At 32.9% G+C, this 11,574-nt stretch overlaps 1 protein-coding gene across 2 annotated transcripts in view; it reads right to left on the reverse strand.

The window, feature by feature from the left end:
- Window positions 1-11,574, reverse strand: part of GRB14 (growth factor receptor bound protein 14) — a 112,993-nt gene that overhangs the window by 16,848 nt on the left and 84,571 nt on the right. For both annotated transcript variants that reach the window (XM_006921133.2, XM_006921132.1), the window contains 3 exons: window positions 8,827-8,948; window positions 6,710-6,784; window positions 3,734-3,871 (listed from right to left, as the gene is read on the reverse strand). In XM_006921133.2, coding sequence (XP_006921195.1) covers window positions 3,734-3,871; window positions 6,710-6,784; window positions 8,827-8,948 — 335 coding nt within the window. The remainder of the gene's footprint in view (window positions 1-3,733; window positions 3,872-6,709; window positions 6,785-8,826; window positions 8,949-11,574) is intronic.

The raw sequence follows: 11,574 nt of genomic DNA on the forward strand, positions 1-11,574 counted from the left end.
ATATAAACAACATTCAGAAACTTGAGTAACCCATTCAAATTCAAATCCAGAGAAATTTCAGTCATTTACCAGCAGGCTACTCTCTGATGACTGGTAGAGTAAGAGTTTCTACGTACGTCACTATTTCTGTGTGTGTCAATGTTCTTAGGCATTTTGATGTAATGATTAAATATAGTTCTCAACTCCATGAAAGAATAAGACAGAAAACAAAATTGCTAAAAAAGACCCAGGCTAGGGCCCATAGAATAAGGGAGGAAGAAGGAGAAAGATACTCTTTTTGGCATGGCCTTTAAAACTTCATTCCTTGATAGAAAGTGATTTGCTACTAAAAATATCTTATTTCTATCAAGATGGAATAAAACCAACCATGTCCACTAATATTGTAGAAGTCAATGTAACTGAGTCATTTGAATTTCAGGAAAAAGGTGGCTCAAGAAACACTGGAAGGCCACAAAGGCATGATGTGTCCTCTCTTGATTGCTCTTAGATTTATTACTGCAGATATATCGAGGCTTATGACACTATAAGTCTATAAGGCTACAAGTTGGTATGTTTAGCAATAGTTATGCAAACATATGTTTACATCAGGGGGTAGCTGGAGAAGAGGGTACTTAGATGTCTTTCTGTAAATGTAAGTCACAGCCACATCTTCAAGGCTTGCAGCAATGGTTATCTAATTTCCATGCAGCCTACACCTTTAGAAAGTAAAATAAATTGAGACCCTTCTCAGAGGAAAACAAAACTAAACAAAACAAAACAACAACAACAAAAAACATTAAAAAAACAGGAAATGGTCTCCTTGTCAGGTAGAAATGTCAATATTAGACATTAGATAACCTACATAATTTGTATAGGTCATAATTCTTGAGGTTACCTAATATCTCAAATTTCTTTTTGAGGGGAAGTTAAAATCATTTTCATGTATAAACTATTGAACATGAGCTCATTAGATACAGTCTAAAAAAAAAAAGAATATTATGTACTGATGTACAGCAAAATAAGACCCTGTGTTGGAAAGATGTAAGGTCTGGACTGAATGGAGATTTGATGCTTAGAATCTTGCCTAGCCAAAAAGATGACCATTGTATAGATAAAAGCATGGATCTACTAGAAGAAAAAAGAGTTGTGTTGTATAATGGGTGGAAGGGGAAGTAAAATAGAACGGGCAATTGATTTTAATAAGAAACCTGTTGAAGAAGTAAGAATTTAGGAATTAAAGAGACAATATCATATTCTCCAGTGAAGAAGCACTGAAAAAACAGTGAGATAAACATGATTACTGAATTTAGAAGCTACTTTTCTCTCATTTCAAAAGCAAAAAGATGATCTAGAACACATTTGCTCAAAAAAACACCTTATATGTAACTTCATATACTAGGAACATTGGGAAAAAATGAAGCTTATTAAAGTGGTCACAAAAAAGCCTAAAACCTTAAGCACAAAAATGAGTAATTCTTCAACCTAACAATATGATATAAAAATTTGAAAACTACATTAAATGTTCATGAATAATTAGTTAAATGCATCTATATGATAAAATACTAGCCGTCAAACAATATATACTTAAAGTAAAAGATTTCTGTAAGAGGATGGGTTACTAAATGAGTAAAGCCCCATTTCAGAAGCATTCAACCACTTACAAATCAAAAAACAAAAACAAAAAAAATACACATACACATTTGTGCACGCATGCATAAACAGCAACGAAGAAAACTATATACAAGGGAAAGGTGGAAACTATGCAAGTTGGGGAAAATATGGAAAAGAGTCAAATATTATTCCTTTGCAGCTTCTGTTAGGTCCTTTAGGACAACCACCCAAATACCTGTCCCCATCATTAACTGTGTTCCAGGCATTTCTATTTAGATGCTTCACTCTCAACCCAATATATGTAGAACTAAGATCATTAGTATCTTACTTCTAAAATAATGATCTTCTAGCAAATCTTCTATTCCTGTTTATTCTAGTAAATCATTTTCTTTTTCCTTCCTTCCTTCCTTCCTTCCTTCCTTCCTTCCTTCCTTCCTTCCTTCCTTCCTTCCTTCCAAGAACATTTTTAAATGCTTTCCTCTTCTCACATATCAATCTGACATCCTGGCCCTTTGCCATTTAATCTGACATCCATCACTTTCTTCTCCCTCTACTGCTCATCCCAGGTTAGATCCCATCACCTCCACTCTGCATTACTGAAATTATCATCTAATTATCATCATCTAATTATCATCTATGCTTCTCATCTCCCCCTGCATCTCTCCACTTCCCTCTCCCGCACTCCCTGCCTCGCTTGTTCCCTCCTCACTCTTTTTCTCTCTCTCTCTCCCTCCACTTGATATTTTTAGCTCATTATTGCCATACTAATCTTATAACTTGATCATTTCACTTTCTTGCTCAAAATTTTTCACTTGCTTCCTACAGTGAGTTGAATGATAGTCCCCCAAAAGATATATCCATGTCCTTACCCCCGAGAAACTGTGACTATGACATGATTTGGAAAAAGGGTCTTTGCAGATGTAATTAACAATTTCAAGATGAGATCATTTTAGATTATGCAGTTAGGACCTAAACTCAATGACGTGTCCATATAAGAGATACACAGAGAATAATGAGAAGGCTATGTGAAAACAGAGGTAGAGACTGGAGTTAGGCAGCCACAAGCAAACGGGCACATGGAGCCATAACTAGCCAAGACAGCTGATCCTCTTGAAAATTTAAAGGATCAAATAATGAGAATGAGAAATAAATAATGGATGAACATTTCCAGCATAAAAGAAAAATAGGAATTTAAAGTTTGAAGGCATATGTTGAGAAGCAACAAGTTTTAGCAGGATATTTTGAATCTACTAGAAATATGCCAGGGAAATTACCAAACAACAATGATTATAATAATATTTGAAAAACAACCAGAGAAAAACGACAAATTACCCATAAAGAATCAACAATGCTGTCACTGACAACAGATGCATGAAAATAGAGTTAAAATAAGCCCTCATGAAAATTCTCAAAAGTAGTTTTACTTGAAAGGTATCAATGCATTGCATAAAATGTCAACACTTATAAAACACAGACCATATGGCATAGTCTACATCAACCAGACTACAAAGAAACACAGGATGCATAGTGCTGAGCACTGTGGGAATTACGTGCATAAGTGATTATGTACGGGTGTATAGACACCTGCACATGTACTTCTATGTAACTGTATACATAGATATACATACACAAACATGCAAATAAACATATCCAGCCCAGTCACAACATGACTTCTTCTAGAAATTTACAATCTAGCTAAAGAGACAAAACTAACATACACAAAGGAATTGAAGAGCAATTGGACTCGGCTAAGTATTACTAACGGCATCAACATCAATAGATGTTCAGAAGTGAGCAAGATCAGTAGTATGACCTAGGGTAAAAAGAAAAACTGTGAATTATATTAGGCCTCAAAATTTGTACCCTAGGTTAAAAAGAAAGGTGAATTCAGAGTGAAGAGATGAGCAGAGTATGTGGTACTGAAATAAGGACATCTAGATTCCAACAAGGAATGTATTTCGAACTAGTGGGAAATAAAGCTGAATAGTTAGTTTTTCAACAGATTATGGCAAATCTTTGGAGTCCAAAAAAGAAAATTACCAACTCCTGAGATCAATAAAGGTAATAAGTAAAAGAAAGTAAAACTCATTTTAACTTACAACTTATTTATGACTCATAACACATCGTTGATATTTTCCATTACCTTTGATGTCCCTTTAGTAGAAAAATATAAACCAGATCTTCTTAGAAGGAAGTAAATCTTTTTCCAGGACTTCTTTCCCTGTTCTTTTGCATGTAAGAAGCCATGGATTTCAGGATATGTGTTTGAACTCAGAAATATCTGGAAGAAAAATCAGACACTCTCATACTGTTTTTGAATCAATTAGATTATAGCCTTATACTAATCATGTTAAGATTTCAAATACGAACATGTAAAATCTAACAGTATCAATACCAATTATATATACCACTACAGAAATGACAACAGGTATACAGCAGAAAATAAATCAGTTTTTTTAGTAACATGAGGCAAATTCCAAATGAAAATACTTTCACAAAATATACATTCTAAGTCATCAGTACTGAGTCAAATACCAAAATTGTAAGCTATTTGAACGTCCATCTGAAATGCTGGGTTTCATCTACAAAGTCCTGATATTTTTCATCCTTTTCTATGATTTTCACTGAGAACCCACCAACCTCAGCTTCATATGGTGTAAGACCACAATCCTAAAAATTAATAAGAGATTGAAGCCACGTTCACCCTCCTTGATAAGAGTAAAGCAAACAATCTCTTCTTTGTATACTATGGCTCTCAGTTATGAGTAAGTATGGCAAGTTGTGTTTTCCAAAGAGAATTACAACAAAACCTTCAGCCCCATGTCTTTTTCTGCAAAGCGATCTTGGCCCCGAATGGAAAAGAGGTGGAGTCTGTTTCTCCACCCCACTTGAATCTGGCCAAGGCTGTGGCTGCTTTCACCAATAGAATATGGCAGAAGTGACAGTTAGCCACTTCTAAAATTACAGTCTTTAACTAGCCTGATGGCTTCTACATCTTAACTCTTGGAAGCTAGCTGTCACATAAGAAATATGAATACCCTGAGATAGCTATGTGATGAGAAGCCCAGTGTAACTAGGAAAGCTTTGGAGGCTGAGACACCACATGGAGAGACAGATAGGCCAAGGAGTACCAGGCACGTGTAATGAAAAGCCAACTTATAAGGGGTTCTCCAGTCCCTCTGTGAGTTGAACAGCCATCTTATAAGGGGTTCTTCAGTCCCTCTGTGAGTCACTGTGTCTCGGAGGTGACCCACCCAGCTAAACCCTTCCCAAATTCTTGACTCACAAAATTGCAGGCAAAATATGAGCAAGTACTTAAGTTATTATGGTTCAGAATAGTTTGTTACACAATAATAATTAACTGAGACATGTGTTAGTCAGAAAAACAAGAATGAAAAGAAATAATTTTGAGTAGCTGTGCTAAGCATCCTTAATAAGACAGTAAAAATGCATTAGCATCTCATTAAAAGAAGAAAATATATAAATCCCTATGAATAAACAAACGCAAAATGGAAAAACTGAAAGTAAAAGAAATTATTAGCTAAAACAATGCAACATATTTTAAAAGGCTATTCAGGGAAATGCTCATAGTGGATATTTATGGTTTTTTAAGTAAATTACTAAAAACAATTTTAACTTAATGAGCCACCGATATTAATTAATTGACATGCAAAACAGGCAAGAAGGTTTTTTAGTCTGAGTGCTTTCCAAGTTATTAAACCAAACCAATTAAATTTTAAAAAGGGAGTCATAGAGGTCATACTAGAAAAAGAAGAAACATTTTAAAAACTGGAAACATTGCCTCAATGGAAAAAAGAGGTCAGGGGCACATGCAGGACTATCTGATTCCAAAGCTATGGCTTTTCTTTCTTTTTATTATAATTTAATATTAAAGTAATATAACTAAAGTAATATAACTATTATAGAAGAATCGAAAAGGAGGCAGAAGAAAAACTCCAACCCAGCACCCTGTCATACTCTAGTGGAGAAGCAATTAGAAGGCCTAGAGCTGGGGTGCTGGGCACGGCTGCTGTTATTTACCCTAATATGCTGATGGGATATCTCTGAAAACCCAGTACCATATAAATAGCTTTTTAAAAAATCTCTTGAGATAATCAAATTTATTAAAAAATTCTGAAGTACAAAAATGAAATATAACCTACTAAAAAGCCCACAGAAAACAAATCTGTGATACTCAATATATTTACCAATATATTTATATACCAACATATGTAAAGTAATATCTATATTGAAAGTATTTTTAAAAAGAAAATATTAAAAGGTTTCTTCATTAAAGATCAAAGAATATTGAGTTAGTTTGGCGATGCCTAGGACTTAGATCAAACAGCAACCATTCTAAAGATACTGCCCAACATTATAAAGATATATAAAGGTAACAACTATAGAGCTTCTGATGTAAAATCTACTAATCTATCAAAAAATAAAGCAAAATAACTAAAATTCTTTTACTGCAATGAAAATGACTTGGAATATGATCACCTAACGCTACTTCCAGTTTGGAAGAAATGAGCCCAATAAATGCAAACTAAGGAGATTTTTAATTAAATAACCGGTACTCTTAATTCAGCTAAGATATTTTACAATTCTACTCAAGTATTGCTATCATAGCTATTACAAATGTTAGTGTATGAAATAGATATATTCTATATCTTTTTCTCCTTTCATTTAATTGCTAAATATTTTATCACAAGACTGAAAGCATTTCTTATAAAAGTTAATACTAAATATATGTTAGTAAAATGTCTACAATTTACTGGGAATTTTGATTTTTCAAAAGACTAACTTTAAACCCATCACAGAGCAAAACTCTGCGAGTTTCCTTTCTTGATACACATTTTTTAAACGTTTAAAATCTTTTGACAATTGGCCAAAACTGGGAATAATCATATTGCTAGAGGGCCTTATTAATTTAGGGAATTCTTTATCCAGATTTTGCTCTTTTCTTTTCTTTCCTATTCTTTTCTGTTTGGTTTTACCTCCAGCAAAACTTAATCATTCAAGGCATAACATTTCAAAATCTGGGCATTTATAAGTATCAACCTTAAAGTTTCCCTTTATTATGTTATTACTTACATACTTTAATGAAAATATATTTTACCTGCAAAATCTGCGTAGGGGATATTTCACCATTGGTTTCAGTTGCAAAAGACACCATGTGCTCTGGAAAAAAATACTGACAAAAAGATAGAGGTTACATTATCCCAAAATTCATGCTAGGAAAGATTCAATTATGACCATTACAGTAATCTGAAACGAAAGTTCTTTAAATCAGTCTGTTGAAAATCTATCCAAAATGTTTTTTAAAAATGCCAGTCCCTGGACTCTACCTTTAGGTATTTTAATGAAAAGCTAGGAGTAGGGCTCAAAGAGTAGCATGCTAATGATGCTAATGCAGAGAGATCCATGTAAGTAACAAAACAATGCCCTCAGGTTGACAGTATGCTTGCTCCCATATCTCTTCCCAAAGTCCTGCAACCACTCTAGCAGGTACTAAAAGACTCAACACAATTTTATAAAGTCAAGAGTATACTCAAGGTCACAGCCCACAGTGTATAGGAGCCAGGACTTAAACTAGGACCAGGGAGCTAAAACTCTAGTCTATTCCACCTACTGTTTTTCCAAAGTTGTTTAGCTATACAATTCATGGGCAGCAAAAAGGAATTGTCTGAAAAAGGAATTCCTAGGCTTCGTTCCCGAAGTATCTGATTCAGTAGGTCCAGGTAGATCCTGGAGCTATGTTTGTAACAAGCACTCTCCTCCTCCCTCAGGTAATTTTTATGATCAGACAAGTTTGGGAAAATATATTCTACTGTATTTCCTCTAGGACAGGGTTTTTCAACAGTAATTCTATTAACATTTGGTCTAATAATACTGTATTGTGGGGGGCTGTCCTCTGCATTGTAGGATGTTTAGCAGTATTCCTGGCCTTCCTCACTAACAGCTCTCCCTAATCCAGTTATGACAATCAAAAATGTCACCAGATATTGTCAAATCGACCCCCATTTGAGAACCACTTCTCAAGGACTATAATATGAATGTACAGCCTTGTTTAAAAAAAAAAAAAAAAAAAAAGAAAAAACCAAAATCAAGCACTAAATATGTGTCTTTAACTATGACTTAAATTCTTGCTTTTAATAAAGATTCACAACAAGAAAACAGTTCTCCTTCAAATTCTAATTCTATTTAATTTTTATTAGGACTCTTATTTTCTTTGTCAAAGATCATCAATTACATTTCCACTAATAGGTTCAAATAAAAGAGAATATAAGAAGTCTTTAAGGATTTGAAAATATCCTATTATGGTGAGTATCATATATTTTTCATAAAGGATCATTTCAATCCAATTATCTAAAACAGTATAAAAATATGCTACAGCTACAAAGACAAAAACAATTTAAAATAATGAGCCCAGAGGCTATTCTGACTTCTCCAGATCTCTAGTCTTCATTAGAAGGTGACATACATTTATTTTCTTTTAAGGAGAACTACAATGAAAGTAGTAATTACTAGATAATGCACTGGTCTTTATCTCATTTCTACTTAGCTCAGTAATTATTGCACTGAAAACAAAATAATTTGGAACAGCAAGATTCATGTCAATCTTTAATTTCTGGATAAAAGAAAATATACCCAACAATCATCAATCTGTTTTTACTTTAGAAATTTTCTTATTTAAATATCTTAAATCTTTGAAAAATGTTAGTCTATAATATTTTGGAACCTGCTTGAGGATATCTAATAATTAATTCACCAAATCAAATGTATAGTTTTTTTTTATTAAAAAAAAAAAAACAGCAGTAGTTTCCCAAAACTGTGTATCTAAATTTCTGTGATGATGTCAACTAATCACTGTTAGAGTAAGAAGAAATGAGACTATAATTGTACAGAACCAGAATTTTTACCTACAATTTATAAAATAAGGAATTGTATTTTATTTATAGTAACTCTTCTTCACATAAAATGAATTTAACTATTTAATTAAAAAAAAAAAGCAGCAGTAGTTTCCCAAAACTGTGTATCTGAATTTCTGTGATGATGTCAACTAATCACTGTTAGAGTAAGAAGAAATGAGACTATAATTGTACAGAACCAGAATTTTTACCTACAATTTATAAAATAAGGAATTGTATTTTATTTATAGTAACTCTTCTTCACATAAAATGAATTTAACTATTTCATTTATTTTCCATAACTATTAATGGGGATTTCACTTACCATTGGGTTTTTAAAGAATTCATATTTGGCATAATTTTTTCTAAAGTATAGCTTATTTTCTTCTTCCATTCCCCAATTAGATAGCACTTCAACCACCAGTTCATGGTCTTCTATTATTCTTTCTGTAAAGAATGCTCCAGTGAGTATGTACATGGATGGATGGATGGATGGATGGATGAAAAGACAGACAGACAGGTAGGTAGACAAATATATATATATGGACATATATATCTCCATACAACTATATCAAATATATTATGTATGTATGTATCTTTAATAAACATAGCAAATTTCAACTCAATTCTGAAATAGCCAGATTGATAAAATTTTCATTTATTTTAAATTAGTAATGTTGATTTTTATATAAAAGCAGACTAACCTAAAGAGAAAAATAATATAAAATATCACAATGTACTTTTTTGCTAATTCTCAATCTCCTTTTATTGCTATGTAAATTATTAAGTTTGATAACAAATCTGCATCAAGAATATTGAAGTTTTTCTTTTTCTTCAGTTCATCCTGTTGCCAAAATTAAAATCTGTGCCAAAATTAAAAGGTTGAACAATTCAGCCCATGAAGAGATAAGAAATTTTGGCAGGTTCAACATGCACTTAAGACACATAATCTGGATAGTTGAGTAAAATTAAAATAAATGCTTTAAAAGGAAAATGTTAATGCAAGTACATACAATTTATTAAGAAACCTAATTTCTTGTGGAACTTTATACTTTATACTTTCAAAACTAATGTTTAGGCAAATAATGTTTTGTATTAACACCAAAAGTAATTAGGTAGAGTGGAAAGGCATTTAGGAGGAAAAGCACTTATATGAAATAATCAATGACATCTTTAAAGAGGTGAACATAACAAGTAAAATACCTATTTAATAAGAAATTGTGACATTCATAGCAGTACTATTCATAATAGCCGCAAACTGGAAACTACCAAAATATTTATCAACTTGAGAATGAATAAGTTAATTGTGTAAAAGCACATAGTGGAATATATACTACAACAACATGCAAATGTATGGATAAATTTCTCAAACATAGTATTAAATGAAAAAAGTTGTACATAAAGACTACACGCTACATGTCCACTTATAAAAGGTTCAACGCAAGTACAATAAACCTGTGGTATTAGAAATCACAATAATGGGGATAGTGCGTGAGTGAGCGGAGACAAAAAGGGAACCACTGGGTGTGAAAAATATTCTGTTGATCTGGGTGTTGGATACTCAGGTATATGCAACATATGAGAATTCATCAAGTTGTCCACATATGGTTTATTCACTTTTCTAAGGTATGTCACACTGCAACAAAAAGTTAAAGAAAAGTAACTGTGAAATTATTAACACAAAACAGCCAAATAAGGAATTTAGAAATCTTCTGCTTTTTTTTAGGTGCTTCTAGAACCTTTTTGAAAAGTCTCTGTCTCTCAGAAATTCAACACTCAGTAGTGATCTGTGACCTATAACACATGAACACTTGAAAGTAATTCATACTTAAATAGAAGCTTATTCATCTGAAAGGAAGTTCTCCTAAGAGTGCTCAGTGAACATGGATGAGTTTGAGCTAAGTGGGTATCAACACTCAGGTTCTGTTCCTAACTCCAACAGCTCTTTTTCTGTTTCATCAACTAGGTCCTATAGCTCCTTCTTCCTCTTAAGATGCAGTCCTTGGCTCAATTCTTTTCCTTCCTTTCCTCTAAATTAATTCATGTTCTCCTCTTCAGTCATCGTGTCTTTCAAGTTCCTTGAAGTAAAATCTCTGGCAACAGTTGCTTTCACTCATATGCCAGTCCTAACTGCTAGACTTTCCACCACCTCAAATACAGTTTTACTAAAACCAAAGTCATATGGAAGTTCCTCAAAATATTAAACACCAGCAACTCTACTTCTGGATACATAACCAAACAAAGTAAATGCAGGGCCTGGAACATATATTTTTACACCAGTATTCATAGCTGCATCATTCATAACAGTCAAAAGGTGGAAACATCCTACTGTCCATCAACAAATGAGTGGATAAACAAAATGTAGTACAGACATACAATGGAATATTTACCTTAAAAAAGAACAAAACTGAAAGTCCTAGCCAGAGCAATCAAGCAAGAGAAAAATAAAAGACATCCAAATTGGGAACGAAGAAGTCAAACTCACTTTTTGCAGACAACATAATTCTTTATATAGAAAAACCTAAAGACTCTATTAAAAAATAAAAAGACTATTAGAAACAATGAACAAATACAGTTGCAGGATACAAAATCAATGTACAAAAATCCATTGCGTTCCTATATACTAACAATGAAACTTCAAAAACGAAATGAAAAAAAAGCAACAATTCCTTTTGCAACTGCAACAAAAAGAATAAAATACCTAGAAATATAAACTTAACAAAGGATGTGAAGGATCTATGCACTGAAAACTACAAGACATTATTTAAAAAAATTGAAGGAGACACAAAGAAATGGGAAGATATTCTGTTCGTGGATTGGAAGAATCAACACAGTTAAAATGGCCATGTTACCCAAAGCAATATACAGATTTAATGCACTCCCCATCAAAACCTAATGTCACGTTCTAAAACAACAGAAAAAAAATCATCAGTCGTAGAGAACTACAAAATACCCTGAATAGCTAAAGCAATGCTGAGAAAAAAAGAACAAAGCTAGAGGTATTACACTCCCTGACTTCAAATTGTATTACAAAGTAACAATAATAAAAACAGCATAGTATTGGCAGAAAAGC

The sequence above is a fragment of the Pteropus alecto genome, unplaced genomic scaffold (genome assembly GCF_000325575.1).
Source record: "Pteropus alecto unplaced genomic scaffold, ASM32557v1 scaffold3, whole genome shotgun sequence".
In the NCBI taxonomy this organism is placed as follows: Eukaryota; Metazoa; Chordata; class Mammalia; order Chiroptera; family Pteropodidae; genus Pteropus; species Pteropus alecto.